Source organism: Typha latifolia, chromosome 1 (assembly GCF_019914945.1).
Source record: "Typha latifolia isolate L0001 chromosome 1, TyphaL0001v2, whole genome shotgun sequence".
NCBI lineage: Eukaryota > Viridiplantae > Streptophyta > Magnoliopsida > Poales > Typhaceae > Typha > Typha latifolia.
The window spans coordinates 4,022,711-4,039,123 of NC_133086.1; the positions used below are offsets into that span (position 1 = coordinate 4,022,711).

General features: G+C 38.5%; 2 protein-coding genes and 1 pseudogene across 3 annotated transcripts; all 3 read right to left on the bottom strand.

The window, feature by feature from the left end:
* LOC140791898 (probable WRKY transcription factor 24) lies at nt 1-1,029 on the bottom strand. The gene is made up of 3 exons (XM_073142621.1): nt 732-1,029; nt 535-663; nt 1-417 (listed from the first exon to the last, which is right to left on the bottom strand). Exons 1-3 carry the CDS (start codon nt 992-994, stop codon nt 219-221), a joined length of 591 nt encoding a protein of 196 aa, XP_072998722.1. The 5' UTR covers nt 995-1,029; the 3' UTR covers nt 1-218.
* Nucleotides 1,030-4,604: 3,575 nt separating this feature from the next.
* LOC140791879 (isochorismate synthase 2, chloroplastic-like) lies at nt 4,605-11,244 on the bottom strand. Of its 2 annotated transcripts, none has more exons than XM_073142590.1 (16): nt 10,972-11,244; nt 10,634-10,852; nt 9,906-10,129; nt 9,544-9,661; nt 9,293-9,409; nt 9,024-9,170; nt 8,869-8,943; nt 8,708-8,776; nt 8,271-8,389; nt 8,045-8,102; nt 7,822-7,932; nt 7,647-7,731; nt 6,608-6,705; nt 5,826-5,918; nt 5,573-5,699; nt 4,605-4,992 (listed from the first exon to the last, which is right to left on the bottom strand). In XM_073142590.1, exons 1-15 carry the CDS (start codon nt 11,029-11,031, stop codon nt 5,613-5,615), a joined length of 1,680 nt encoding a protein of 559 aa, XP_072998691.1. In that variant the 5' UTR covers nt 11,032-11,244; the 3' UTR covers nt 4,605-4,992; nt 5,573-5,612. The 2 variants fall into 2 exon arrangements, with proteins under 2 accessions (XP_072998691.1, XP_072998699.1); XM_073142598.1 differs by having other exon boundaries at nt 10,634-10,831; nt 10,972-11,170.
* An 819-nt stretch (nt 11,245-12,063) lies between these two features.
* On the bottom strand, nt 12,064-15,747 carry LOC140799014 (mitochondrial outer membrane protein porin 1-like; annotated as a pseudogene).
* Between the last annotated feature and the right edge of the window lie 666 nt (nt 15,748-16,413).

The following is a 16,413-nucleotide window of genomic DNA, read 5'->3' on the forward strand; positions in this document are numbered from 1 at the left end:
TTTCGTCACTGGTAAAGTATGTAATTGATAATTCAATGCTTGTTTGCAAACTGCTATATTAGTTACATGGGGAGAAAGCATAGAGAAAAGGAAATCCAATCCTCTCCTCTGAATTGGCAGTCTTCTACAGTGAGTTCAACATTTACATTGCATCTCAGGCAAGTTGTAGTCAGGAGAAAACTTGGACATGTGGAGTATTAGAATCTAGCACTTGATGCTCATGAACCTGAAAGGATTTTGCATCCAGCTACAAGATACTGACCCGAGGTGGCGTCTTGGGTTGTGTAGTAAACTACTCCAGGACTCATGTGGTTATGAACACCTTCATAGGTGGTAATGACATAGCCTGGATCTTCCCTGTCTCTTTCCACTCTCTTCTTCACCGAGCAGCCCTCCGTCGAACATCGGTAGTAGTTCCTGTTCATCCCAAGCCATCCACAAGGGAGATGTTAGTCACTGGTATTTCTTAGCATGGTCAGGTATTACCTCCTTTTTTTTTCCAATTTAATTGATCTCATGAGCTTGTTTACATACCTTGGATTAGGGCTATTCTTGACTGACTTCTTGCCATACTTCCTCCACTTGAATCCATCATCCAAGATCTCCACCTCAGACTTCATCCTGAACGCAATCCTTCCTGTCCATGGCCTCTCCATCTCCCCACTACATTTCCTCCAACCATTAGCATACATCTCACACAGAAGAAGCTTAATTCTCATTTCACTCCTTACCTTCCACTATTCTCCATCAATGGAGGGGCAGTACTTGCACTATCCACAGGTTGCCCAAATGAAGCTTGCGGCAGTGCCAGTGCCAGTCCGTCGTCGAACAAGTTGAAGTCAGACAGATCAAATGAAGTAGCAGTAGTGGCGGTGGTCTGATCTGAGTTGAAATAGTGGTAAGGTGTGCATGTGGGAGAAGAAGAAGAGCTGGTAGTTCCTTGTCCTTGGGGGAAGAAGTATGCCATATCACTCATGTCATACACTGCAGCCATGGTCTCTCTTCGATCCCTCAATGACGATCATACCTTTATTGTGATCATATTAATACTTGGCTGTGGCATAGTTGATGGATGATCACCTTCGCGGTGAGCTTCCTCACAATCAGTGGAAGCTTCTCTGCTATTGCTTAGTTTCCGCCGCCATTTTCATGGCCAATCCTGTTGCGTGAAACGTCACAAGGTCCTTAGTACTCCATGCGGCTATGATTGACTCGTCTGTGTGTCAGCCGCCACAGGATCTCAATTGCATCATGATATCTAACTTCCAGTCACGGCTCGCCACGTGAAAATCACACGTTGGTTAATCAACGGATGAGTCGTATCCAAATCCAACACTAGGAACCTTCTTGGACGAACCATGCATGCCGATTCGTCCCTCTCTTCCTGAAGGTCCGAAGAAGAAGGTTTAAGCTTTGACTTGGGTTTTGATCTCCATTCTTAGTTTCTTTTAGTAGCTTGATTAATTTAAAGACTTCTCCTGCTATGGATAACTATGTTTATCTTCTATCTAATTTCGGAAGCGGCCCCAGTGTAAGTCAAACATTACGGTCATATTTTAATACTTATGCCGCAATCTTATTTGCTAGATTACAGTTTAGATATTCTCATCTTGCAAACAATCACATTTAATTGTTCATGCCTTCGTACTAATCGATGCACATGCGCTAAGACCAATCTGCATCCCAAAAGACAAATCCTTAAAAGTCTATCAAGATTCAAGCATTCAAGCTCAGTTTAGGAAAAGTCTCTAAACTCAAACCAAACAAGACTTTAAAGAACTATTTACCGGTTAAAAATGTAACTCAAAAAGAAGATAATTAACGGGTTTGAAAACCAATCATATGCTGCCAAGTACCCCGATTACAATATGATCTGCTACCATATTCTACAAAGACGTGGGAGAGCTAGACATTTTGATGTTTTAAGAGAATTCCTTCTCATTATTAAACTTAATAATTATTTACTTTGTCTCACTTGATCCCCTAGCAGTCCATGGAACAAACATTTCAGGAGAATGAAACACATCTATTGAATTGCACAAATCAAACAGGCCAAATAATCTTTTGCCCACATTCAGATGAAACAAACATATTGACGATTTGGCTTGCATAGTTAAAGACTTATAGGACAACAAGTTTTAGCTTCAAATGATCCTGAAATCATCATCTAATCTTGTCCTCAGCTCATCAGCAAACAAGTTGCAAACTATAGTGATCACTAAATAAACATACAAGCAATTGCAAGTATACCTTATATAGCATCAAAGGGCCCAGTGTCATTCATGTTTCCACATGGATATGGACATATGGTTTTGGTGAAGAGTGAGGTTGATAGCAACTGAAAGCAGCCTCAGAGTGCGGCAATGGCTCCATTAGATGCCCGTGAGGTCGTCAAGTGCACCAAAAAGAGGAGAAGAGAGTTGATGGTTGGTAACACTAACAATGGGAATGCAATTGATTCACCTAGCACCAGGAGCACCACTAAAAAGGGTTCAAGGTTTCGCGGTGTTAGCAGGTACTGAAATTATAAGCAGGTAGTTCAGTTTCTTGATGTTCACATAAGTGAAAGTATATTATGCAGGCCTTCACTTTGATCAGCTAGGTGGAGATCATAATATAACAGAATGTATGTTCATATATACCTAGAACTAATGCTGCAAAATAAAGAAGGTGGCAGGGGTTTAGTCCACAGTAAGTTTGATGAGGTTATTGTTCAGAAATCAGACTTGCCTGTATCCAATTAACTCTTGGTCTATTAAATCTCCTCTTGTTAAAATTCCACCACATTAGACAAATAGAAGAAGTTTTTCTGTTCATGGGACTGGTGAAATCTTTCAAGAACTTAAACAACATATCAAATATCACGACCAAAGACTCCTGAAATACAACACAAAGGAAGAAGGGAAAACAAGGTGCAATTGTCATGAGTTCCACTTGTCCTGTAACTTGTTCTTTTACTCTACCATACAGGCTATATTCTAATCAAGTTAATTTAAATTGGAGCTGTTCATCAATCTGACCAGTTTATGTGGGAGCATATGATCAGGAAGAGGCATCAGCAAGAGCTTATGATCTTGCTGCACTCAAGTACTGGGGACCTACCACCTGTACAAACTTCCCTGTATGTGTGAATAAGTTGATCTTAATTCTAATCTTCAGCTTGTGACATCATACATAAGCAATTGCATTTCAATTTGTAGATGACTGGATATAATCTCAGGTAGCTGACTATGAAAAAGAGTTACAATTGATGAAGAACATCATGAAAGAAGAATACCTTTCTTCATTAAGGAGGTATTGATTATTTCTTAAACTTCTCAAGATGCATATCCAGAATTACTAACACAACATTACTTTTCTCTAATGTTAGAAAAAGCAGTGGCTTCTCAAGAGGCATCTCCAAGTATCAGGGAGTGGCAAGGTACTATTTCTTTAACAGAATATGTTTTACTTTGTCCACCAATAGTTTGCAAGAGGACAGAATAAATTGTAGGCATCATCACAATGGAAGGTGGGAAGCAAAGATTGGAAGAGTATTTGGAAACAAATATCACTAGTTAGCACCTCAACTCAAAATAATCTCTACTTTCCTACATATAATCCTTCAATGAGATCAAATGAAGTTATATCTTGTTTCAGGTACTCAAGAGGAAGCTGCTCATGCTTATGACATTGCTGCGATCGAGTACAGAGGGATCAACGCCGTGACAAAGTTTGATCTGAGCACATACATCAGATGGCTAAGACTAGGTGCTTCAACTGCTGTAGATAGGATTCAGGAACACCATGCAAATGCCAGTAAAAGAGAAACACTCTTTCAGCACAACCCCTTCATGATAAATGGTATCTCACCATGTAAGCAGGAATTTACGCCTCATTAATTAGCTCCAGTGGCATAAGAAGCAAATCCTCTTCTCCAACTGCACTCAGCCTCCTGTTGAAGTCAGTGATGTTTAGGCAACTCATGGAAAAGAACTCAGCTGCAGGTGATGAAGAGGGAGAAGGTACAAAAGATAAAAATATGTGGTAGGATTCAGGGTGTTATGTTCAAAGCATTGAACTGCCAGTGTTACCTAAGTCTTGTTATGACAATAGGGAAAGGTTGTATTGGGATGGTGCTGCTTCTACATGCAATATGGAGTAGTAAGTTGAGGAGAGAAGATAGTAAATTGAAAGGATGACACTGAAAGAGAATTAACAACACAATTTGGCTTAGTTCTCTCTTCTGTACCATAAGTTTCTCTTGCAATTTGCCTGTTTCTTTGGACAAAAGGTTTTTTCTTTTGCAGCATTGAGTGCTGGATCAAGAAATTTCCCTCTATTAATAAGAAAAAAGAATGTGCTGGTAAAAGAAGAGCAATCTGAAAATGATCAGTAGATCTTCTATATACTAACAGATGCTTTATTTAACAAAAGATTTGTATAACAAAAAAGCAGAATTACAAAAAACATCCTGGTACAAGATGATTTATTACCCTGAACTTGCTGTGCCAATAAGGAGAAAACCACTAAGCCCTAACCATACAATTACTCAGTCTTATTTATGGCAAAACGAGGAATACACAGTTATTGGAGGTAAAGGATAGGAGAGGTAGGCACCGTCAAACATTGAAACCACTATCTGAGTGTCTAGATTAGATTTTACAGAAAATGCAATTGTCCAATAACAAAAGTAAAACACTTGATGGATATTTACACACAAAGCAAATATGTATACAAATATTCGAACTCTTACAAATGATAAAGAGCTGCAGTGTCGGACCAATATGAATTTTTTGTAGTCCTCAGCTAATACTTAATCTGTTTCAAATTCTGATTGCTACCATGGTAATCTGCAATGAGGTATCTTATCATGTATTGGCTTCAAAATTTGGGTGCATCTCTTACTGAAGCATGCACCTCGCAAAAGAATGAGTTTGATCTGATCTCTAATAATCCCCTATTGAGAAACACCAAACTATAACAAGGCCCTGATATAAACGTTTCTGTATCCTGAAAATTGCAGAGAGAAGTTACAAAAGTTTGTTTAGGAGTAGTCCAGGAAGACGAGTAATTCAAGAAAATAAACGAAATAGAAAGGAACGGAGAAAAGAAAGAAAAAGTAGTACAAGGAACACAAAATATGGCACTCTGGAGATTACATCGTGGATACGGGCCCTTCAACAGAGTTGTCTAATATGAGTCATCCATATTTTACCATTCAAAGTTATAAGTAAAATTCAAATAATCCGTAATTCATTTAATCAATTAACAAAATGTTGATTGATCTTCAATTCAGAATGATACGAGATATGAAAATTATCATACCCAATTACAAGTGCACTGTTAAGAGTAAGAGAAGATCTACACAAGAAATGTAATCACAAATTCTTTTTGAGAAACTACTAGAGAGATTACAAAATATAAGTTCTGATAGCATACAGAATTCATGGTCACAATTGCTGCATCATTTGCATGTATACTTTTATAAAATAAAATAAAAAAAGAAAACATCACCACAAACAGGCCGATCATTTATTTGTCCCCTAAGATTGTTACAGCAGACATGCAACTTAAAGAGTCAGCAACTTACATCGATTTTACATACAAGTAGATGACTGCTCAGCACTTGCCTATTCAGATGGCACTATGGCAGTTCCCATGTTTTTTGCCTCCCAATAATAAATTTGAGGCTCCTGATACTGCCACAACTTTGTGAACTGGAGAAGAGGTACAGATAAGTAATCTTTGATTGTGCAGGGGAACTTTGAAAGAAAAGAAGTTCAACGGGACAATTTGAGAAACTGAATATCGTGAGAGAGAGAGAGAGAGAGAGAGAGAGAGACCTGGGATGCCTTCAAATCAAGTTCCTCCCACTCGGAAGATGGGTTAGTTCCTTCAACAATCCCAGCACCAGCATACACTAATGTGTTGCATCCCTACAAATTTTAACAGTTCATTTTTACATAAAAGCAGCTGAAAATTTTCCATACGACGAAACAAACATAGCTGAATCCTAGATGGACATGCTTGGAACTGTCAGTAGGGTGAGAATGACACAATGATGAAGAGGCAAGAAAACTTCTCATATAATTTCTGATACAAGATTATAATAGTTTTCTTGATAAAATTATGAGTTTTTATGCTCATTTTGAAGCACTAAAAAATAGGAAATTTAGCTATGCATGAGATAGTCATATACGTGAGTGTGACACATGGCAAACAATCAGGGACGACAAAACAAGCATGCATCAATATTACGACCTTCTAAAAATTTAATCAAAGTTGATCACTTTACAGTTATGAAATTAATGTGTGAACAGAAACATCTATCTTTATATGGCCAGTGATGTGATGTTTCTACAATTTTATGTTCTAATTAATGTCAGAAGTCATTTAAGAATATTATAGTTTCTCAAAGTAAAACCTTGCGGCAAGTCATTAGAAATATAATCAACAGAAATCTCATCTATGTGCAGCTTTATGAATCGATAATAGATTCTTAACTAGGGACAGTTCAAAAAGGATCCTGAAATATAGCCAATATATTAGGAAAAACATTTAACAGATCTGAGAGTTTCTATATTGTCCAAACTAAAGAATTAGTTTTGAAAGGTCAGTCGCTTACTTTTCCCACTAAAGCTGATCTAATCCCAACAGCAAATTCACTTTCTACTCCACCAAACCAACCAACTGGTCCAGCATACATTCCTCGGTCAAACATTTCTAGAACAAGGGAATAGTACACAGTAAGCAACATAAGAGAAATTTTATTATTAAGATTATTAGTAACGCAATTCAAACCAAGAGCACTAATTATAATGGAGTGTCTTCTTCTTCAAATATTAGAATCCTGACCTTTTTTGATAAATTAGATGATAAGAAACTACTGAAGATAAAGAAATGCATAAACCAATAGCTACTTACGTTTCAAACTTATAAGTGTATCAATGGGATATGTGGGACTCAAAGTCTGATTGACCTAAATTTATATCTCATCACAACACAATCATCTATCCTGAAACTGGTCCAAGCTTAGTAGGTCTCATCCCAACCCAAAGTATCAGGCTGAGGTCCTTTCGTGCTGGAACAAGTCTCGGCTCGGGCCTGAATATTTTGATCATGGAAATTAGTTGCTCAACTTAAATTGACTATACAGATCAGAAGCATTTGCATATCCTTTCTTGCCAGAAAATTATGTCTGCAATGCCCTTTGAGTTTTGATTAAGTAGTACTAAATGGATATTGCTTCTCAACTATAGGTCTATAGCTGGCAGATGCTACTTTGCACTTTATTTACAGTTTGACTTTCTTTGCTGTCTCTCGTTCAGCTTTTTATACTTCACTTGCTACTTCCCATTTCTCACACTAGTAAGAATATGTACCACCATACTTCAAACTCAAATGAGAAAAACAAAGCATTAGCTGCTACAGCTCATAATAATAGAATGGACTAACAAACTGAATTATACATACTTCTGGTCTATCTGATTGGTCTGGACTCTCTCCAGTGTTTCCCCTCTTATAGACAATATTACTATCTACCTTTTAACTTTTTTTTTCTTCTGAACAATGGCTTAGAATTTATTGACAATTTCAACAAGTTTTTGGAGATATATTTGCTTCCGAAACTGAAATACAAGTGAAATACAAGCTAACATATATACCATTTTCTTCTATATATTGGCGGGCTTCTTCAGTAGGTAATCCGCAGACAGCTGGACTCGGATGAAGAGATTTTAGGATATCAAACTGCAAAGAGTAGCAAAGGTTCAGCTTTGACAAGGATAGACAGAATACCAGACCGGTCAATTACGCATAAAGAAATCAAACAATAGTTGCCTCATCATCTTCATTTCTTATTGTCCCTGATAACTGAGCAGACAAATGTTGTACTCTAGGAAGTTTCCGCAAGGCCTTGCTGGGCTCAACAAGTATCTCATTGCAGATGATCTGCACCAAATTGCATTAGAAATGAATCAAAGCAACCACAGTACCATAAAGTGGAGGCAGAAGGTGTGCTGAAGTTTTAAAATGTGTGCTGAAGTTTTAAAACTCAACTTGCCTCCAGCTTCTTTCTAATGCTCTCCCTTACTATGGTAAACTCAATATTTTCTTTAGGACTGCAATAACATACCAAATTAGTTGGTTTGCATCATAACTATTTGTCGAGCAGAATCACTTCTGCAAGACTAGTATAGTAGTATGCAGATTGATGATGATAAGGTAGTCACTACCAGAAGTTTAATTCATCAATAACTTAACTGAAATTAAGAAGGAAAGAATAGAACCTGAAGAGTAAATCTCGACCAATTTGAAGATCTTCAACCTTGGATACACCCCTTGCCCGTGTACCAGCTAAAGCCTCACTGGAAATGTTCAAGTATTTTCGGTGAAATAGTTGCTCGGGCTATTCAGAAATTTTGTGCACAATGAAACCTTTAGTTAGAACATAAGCACTTAAAGCAAACATAATGACTACATTTCCGAGAAAGAGAGAATCTTTCAGCCTACTGATAATGATAATCAATGTACAAAGAAATTGAGTAGCACATTCTACCTACAGAAGGTGAGGATATCACATTTAGGCTTCATAATCAATAGCAGTATATATTAAGTTTAAACGACTAAGCATGTCTACAAAGCATGACGATTGACAATTATTCACCAAATTTAAGCATGTTATCTTCATTGTTTAGCTTTACTTTTCTCAATCTAAACAACATACAGTATTTCCAATAAATGCTGGTGCATCAGGTGGCTGAAGGCAGAACTGGTAAGCATTTTGGCCCTCAACCTGCTTATGATAAAAGTGAATTCTTAATCCATAACCAATCTCATAATAAAAATTAAAAATATGAGATAAAGGAGATAACAAAAGGATCGTACTTTTAAGCGATCTAATAATGCTACAGGATCAATGATGCCATCAGTAACATATCTACTACATCTTGCCAATACAACCTGAAAGAAAGTATAATCAAAAGAAATACAAAGCATTTGCAATAAATTGAAACATGAGGCAGAACAAAGCCAGTTAATACCTTTACTAGCTCTGAGTCTTCTTCTTTTATCATCCGAAGAGCTTTCTTTACAGAAACATCCCAAGAAGCTTTGGTCGGAACATGATTAAGACTGATAATAGTTGTTCTTGAGCTTGGTTCCTTGAATGTAAGAAAATATGGGGAGATCTGCATAAAGATCAGCAAGTTAGTAATTACAGAGCTAGTATGTAGCAGATGATGAGAGATGTTACAATTTGCCAAGCAATAAAAAAAGAAAGAAAAGAAAGAAAAAAAAAACCGATTTAGACCTGATGCAGTGTTTCTTGGAGATCATCCATTGCTTTCTGCCATGTCCAAAGAAGAGAGTTGTCCCAGGCAACAGTCATAGCAAGAACGCAGCTTTCTTCAAGCTCATCAAACTCAACCTGCCATTTGATTTATCTGATAGTTAATGAGCTACCATGAAAAGAATTTAATCCAGACAATTATCTTTCAACAGCCACACTACAGGAAATGCAACTGGAACCACGTGAAGTGTTAGACAGTAGGAATAATGTACCTGTGGAACGATAAAATAAAACGAACCATAATCCTTCCATTCAGGAGAAACATCACTCCTTGCATCAAAACGGATGGCACCATATGCGCGAATCAGCGGACAATCTCTCGAAAGAAATCTTCATAGAACAAGACAAACAAATTTCTATTTATAATATCCAAATAACATAAACCTCAGAACTCTGAAAGCTCTGAAGACGGTGAAAAATCTTGTTGCTTCCAAAGAATATATGCATATATGTATATATACAAAATAAATAAAATGGCATAGTAATAAATATCTTAAAGTGAAAACTAGGAAGCTCTAGGATAAAAAGAAAACAACATGGACCAATTCGAAAAGTTACAAAATATTGAGTATACCTCTTGATGGACCTCCAGTCCTCCAAGGCGAAGGGGTCGGATCCTCGGAAGAAGACGGCGGAACCCACACCAGCGACGCTGACCAATCGCTTGGCGACAGCTCCGTTGCCCGGGAAAGACATGGCGGCGTCCGCCCTCTGAGCTCGACCAGAAAAGAAGCAGCGTGGGAGCGGGCGCTGCGCTTGGAGCCATTCGATGGCGTCTGCTCGTTGCCGAATTGGAACCTGCAGGAGTTATATTCACCGATTTCTATTAAAACAGAGGACGTGGTCTTGCTACTTGAAAAGGGTGTTAATTTGATATATATATTTTTTTGAACGTCACTAAAATCGCTGATCGAGACGATAACTTTTAAATCTAAGTCAGCTTTCTTGGTCAGCGATTTATGTAAAAAATTGAAAGCCAGGGAAGAAATATCGCTTTTAGATTCGGCATTTTTATATTTCGAAGTTATTAAACTGAGAAACAACTTTATCTTTATAAACCACCATCCTAGTTCAGTATATAGTTTTGTATTTAGATTTTTAAAGCAGGCAGACTTAAAATAGTCAAAAACTCAAGAACCAAAGAAGGATGGACTGAAGAATCTAATAAACTTTCATCATTTTAGATATACGACCGAGGACACGTGGGTTAATGCATTAACTAATCGAATTCGTAGCCGCCGCCTAACAATATGAGGCCGAATAAGATGTCGGCAATCTGGCGGATAAAGTTGGATGCATTACTTCGAGTCGGATGATGCCGGAATCGCAGCGCGGTGGGTCGGCATTCAACGCGGCGATCGCTGATTTCAGCTGCGGCACCGCCGATTCCGGGGCAGCCACCTCGGGGAGCGTGCGCGTCTCGTGGATCCCCACAGGCGCACGGTCGGATCCGCCGCAGCCGTTCATGGATAAGGAGCACGTGCGCCACCACCTCCGCCGCTGCCAAGTAAGCAGAGTTTCCTTGAATGGAAAGTAGGGAGGAGAGTTTTATTTTTATGGAAAGTAGAGAGAGAGAGAGAGAGAGAGAGAGAGAGAGAGAGAGAGAGAGAGAGAGAGAGAGAGAGAGTTTGGAGACTTACGCTTCGGTGGAGGCGGTGAGTAGAGGAGGAGTGTGGAGTTGGGAGGCTAGCGGTGGACATCTTTGGGAAAGAGAGGCGGAGGAGGATAACGGTGAGGTGATTTGGGCGGCTACGATTTGGTTAAAATGAGCTGAGTTCTGACATGGGAGGAATGGAGAGAGAGAGAGAGAGAGAGAGAGAGAGAGAGAGAGAGAGAGAGAGAGAGAGAGAGAGAGAGAGAGAGCGCTTTCTTTTTCTTTTTTTTAATCATTGAGAGAGAGAGAGAGAGAGAGCTTTTTTTTTGATACAAGAGATAAGGAGATGAAGGGAGGAGCTGATTCCCTACAAACGCAATTGGAGGAATTTTCCGGCGCCTGGTACACTTGGCAGTCGGCGAGTGGTTCTATTAGTTTGTGAAAGAAACTAAAAAAGTTGCATATTTGATACTGTCTATCTAATATTGATCAATTGATCTATCTATTTGATACTCTTTTTTTTTTTGGAAGAAAATTCAATCCATCCATTGAACTGGTTTATTAGTCTCTTTTGTTGTTATGCTAACTTCTTTATCTTCTTTTTTGTGTCTTGTCACAGTAGCCATTAAATTGGTCAAGTTGCAGGTCACCCACATCATAGTTTATCTTCTAACGATGACCTCCTCTTCCCTCCGCCAGTAAGATAGCAGGGAATGGAGAACATTGGATGCTGCACTTCCAGCTACAGATAGCGTAAATTTGTTCAAATTGGCACGATCAACCATTTCCAGGGCAGCAGGTTGCATGCAGCCCCTACTGCAAGAATCTCCTACAGTGGACACTTGGAAGCTCCTGATTGCTCATCAAATTCAGCAGTTACAGTGGAGATGTGATAAAGAATTTCTGTACCCATCTGGAAGCAAATAAGCACAAGCCATTTCACTACTCAAATGCAGATCTTAATCCCAAAACCATCTCCCGTAGCTCCTATAGTTGCTATCAGACATACACAAGCATAAGCCATTTAAATTAACAAAAGTGCGGAACCAGTTCACCATCTGGTTGCGGCAGCCAAATCTATCACACAGCTAAGAAGGTAGCAACATCGCAAATAAGCCATCGAAACAGCTAAAGATCATACTGAAATGCTCATCTCTGCTCACTTTCAGCGATTCATGGGATATTTTGGAAAAAGAGTGTGTGAGGCACTCATACTGAGATAGGGTCACAATGATCCAGCTATACAGGGAATAAAACATTAGTTCATGAAAATCAAAATGATGCTACCCATGCATAAGTGGTAGCCTAGTTGTTTTTTCAAATTATTTCATTCTGCAACAGTTCAAATGGAAGCACTTCCCCAATGTCCAAAAATGTTCGATTAAGGATTGAGCACCAAAGACAAGCCAACCTTTGAGCTCTTCTTGATTGCCTTCCTGTCGACTTCTGTGGAGACGGTGAATAATGACTCCGGCCTAAACTCATGCTGGATATTGCACTGGTCTTGCCATAGTTGTTGGAGCATGCCTTCAAGGCGGTAAGTGGGTCCAAAGCATGCTGTGTCCCAAAGGTAAGGGTGTTTCACTGCTTGAGAAGCTGTGGGTCAGTTCCGCTCCAATTGCTGTGCTCGAGAAAGGTTTCACCAAATGATAGTAGGAGGCACTGAGGTATCACCTTTGTTGTTCCTGAAAGCAAATCCATCATCAAATTGAAAACCAACAACAAAAACATGCTTAAATTCAACTGTTTCGACACTTTTCATAATATGTCAAGATATCTATAGTCCATATTTAGCAATTTAAATCTGAGACATAATTTTAGCTTCCTAAATATTTCTTACTTCAGTTTGAGGAATAACTAACAGAGTCAAGGCTGTAATAAGGTCTGCATTGGTTAAGTTCAACCCAGCATTATACTTGGTGAAAAGTTCCCAGTTGCAGTATCATATGAAATGTCCACACCAACAGAAAGAGTTTTAGTTCCAGCCACACCAGAAAGGTTAACCACGGGGTTGGCAGTTAGTCCAGCACTTGCACTAACACCTGCATAATCATGGAAGTACTGAAGTTCAACCTGCAAACATGAGATCAAGATAGAATAAAATTACAGCAAAACCCATTACATCATTCAATTTAATGCGGCCAATTTATGAGATCAGAAAGTCAATATACCTTCCCAGACCTCTGATCTGGAACAGAAAAGCTAAAAATTGTCTTCAATCCCGGTATGCCGAGCTCATCAACTGTGATGGTTGTTAAAACCTGGGAATCTAGAAAGGTCAGCACTTAGCAGAGAAAGGCTGGCTATGCATGCATGTGACCATGTATAATACCTATTACCAGTGTACATGGTATGTTTGAGTTGATTAGTATGCACAAATATATTATATCATTACTGAAGAACATATTGTTAAATGATGTTCCAAAGTGCCACGCAAATGAGTATAGGAATTAGACATACTGAATTAGCTTACACTTGAATCTGAGTTTCCTTTCACATTGACTGTGAGTCTGTGACATTCTTGTTCTTCAGCTGAGACTGAACCTCACCAAAAAGCAACTCATATTTCTTTGTGCCTGAGGCTGTAATAGCCTGCAGCAAGATATAAAAGAATAAAAAACCAAACTCCACACATATAAAGTAGTAGATAACAGACAAAGGTAAACTAAAACATCCATCGGACAAATATTAAGTATAAAGTGGAAAAAAAATGCAAAACCTACAAACTTCAATAATTTAATAAAGGGAATCTTTGAAATTTAAACCAGGAAACCAAAAGGCAACAACCAATTCACTTTGCTCGACATCTTTCAATATGCATATGCATAGATTACAACCAAAGGGGATGTGGACATCAAATAACATAAAATGCTGTAACCAAAGTGGATGTGGAGAGCAACAGAAATAAGATTATGCTTATCCTCATCTTTACTGCTACATTTTGCCTGCAGCATGATGCAGCACCAAAGCAACCCTGGACAACAACAGAATGATGTCTCTGCAAGGTATGCCAAAAGGAAAAAACTATGCAGCTTTGGCAGCATTAAGAGTATGCACTAGAATGTATTAGTCGCTTGCTAGAATATAAAGGATTAAAACCTCCATTCTCTGGCAATTTAAACTTTAAGAAGTTTAAAGGTAGTTGCAGAGCCAGATTTCTGAAAGTCATCAATATAAACCTCACCAAACCCCATGTCAATCATTATTTCCATCATCTCTTTTAGTATGGTGTGGAGGGACCAAATATCTCATCAACTATTGTTTGTCCACTATGGTGCAAAGCTACCGCACTATGGTGTAGAGGGACCAAATATCTCATCAACTATTGTTTATCCACTATGGTGCAAAGCTACTGCACCTGAGGGGTATGTGTTAAGGCATGCTAAACATTGTCGGTCCATTACTTAACAGCTTAAGATTACTTCAATTGGTTGATCTAATGATGTCCTTGAGAGGCACAAGTCTCACTAAATCATGGGTCTCATGAGTATCGCAAATAAATTGGGCATTGAAAATGTGCTAGAGTGTGCAAATTACATCAGCATAGCTATGCGCCTATTTCCATTATGCAAATAGAGCTCATCTATCATTGAAGCAAAATATGCTGAATACTGGACTCCAAGACATGCATAACCATGTCATGTGAATGATACTACATATGCATATAGCATATCGCACACATTCCTGTATGCAAAATCAATTGAATTCCTACCAATAACAATAGTTTCAGAAAACAAAGTAAAGTAGGTAATTTCTTGCACCCAAAAAAAAGAATGCATGGCAGATTCATAACGTTCTGTACCCAACTATCCAAAAGTCCAATTGGGAAAGAACTATATTTGGAATAACTTAAGACTCTTATTGTTCATCTATTCCCATTTATTAGCATAAATACCAGAACAAGCGGAAGCAACTAAAGGAGCACTCACAACTCCATTCGAGGTGCACGTCGTGAGTGTAAATTTCTAGTCCGTATTGTAGTCCTTGTAAATAAGATCTACGGGATAGGAGAAAAATAGCACCCCCAAAAAAAAATGGCTCAAAGATAGCTCAAATAGTAGAAAACAATCGAATTAATGGATCGGATTCTTCGAGACGTGGAATTACCTCTAGCCTCTTGCCGATGTCGGAATAGAGACCAGGACCCATCATATCCGACGTCGAGATCGAAGAGCAACCAGCAAACGAGAGATTATAGATGGAGAGGAAAATAAAACCGACTCTTTCTTGGAGCAAAAGTCAAGAAAATAAATGGCAAAAGTTTCCAACTAACATCTGATCGTCTGCGATCCCAAAATGCAGGAACTTACTGTAGTTGAGATATTTGAAGGAGCATACCACCCGAACTCTACTTCCTTCATCTGAGAGAAAGGAGAAACCGGCGGGGGCTACACCTTATTAGTTGGGAGAATCTGGTAAAGCCGAAAAGCGAAGGAGGGTACTGCCTCCCCACGGCAAGGCGAGCCCTCCTTGGTAAGCATGTTCTCTGTGTCCTACGAGGGCGAGCTACGCCATGGGTGAGCATTGTTAGAAGTAAATATGGCACACTTAACTCTCGGGATGCCAAGCCGGGATCGAAGTCTCCATGGCTGTGGAGAGCATTCTGCCAGGCTGCCACCGACTTGAGGGAGGGGTTCCGCATGAGTATTGGCAATGGCCAAGAAACCAGGGTGCTGGAGGAGCCGTCGGCGACGGCGATCTTTGGGTCTGGGCCCCCGGAGACCACAGCGTGGGCCAGTTGGGCCAGGCTTTGGAAAGTATCCACAGCGACATGCATAAAGGCTTTGTATGGACTGAACTCTGGGCCCAGTGACAAGTCCATTTAAATGAGACTTTTTAATAAATAAGAAATTACATACATAAGTACAATAAATAAGAAAACCTGAGTACAATGTTTCTTTTATGTATTTATTGTGTAATATTTCTACATCTTATGTTTAACTTTGGAGAATAATTTTGAGCATTGTCTGAAGATTTTTAGGAAAAATATATATTTATTATTTTATTTAAATATTAAAGTTAAAATAATTTAATATTAGACTTATTTTAAAGATCTCTCGATATATTTCAAATTATAGTATTTTTATTAAAAATTAATTAATTTTTAATATATGTTGTATACATAATTTTGGTATTTAAAATTATCTCGGTGCTCTAAATTTGTAGCTAGTTACAGTGCAGTTCTAAATTTGGAGCTGAAGTTTGATTGGAGTAAATAGGATTCGAAATTAGAGATTTAGAGTCGTTGTACAAATATTTGAGCCCATTATTTCTAGTGGGCTACTTTTGGCTTGGATCAAATTGGACTATAAATTAATCTACTTAAGTGACAAGGCCTGTGTTATTTGAGATTGTATTAAATACGAATATACAACTTTAGTCACTGATATGAATAAATCATGGAAGAAAATTAATACGAGTGCATAAATAATCTCAATTTTGACGTTGTTTTCCTTAAAAAATGAATTGGTAACCCGAGTTTTAATTG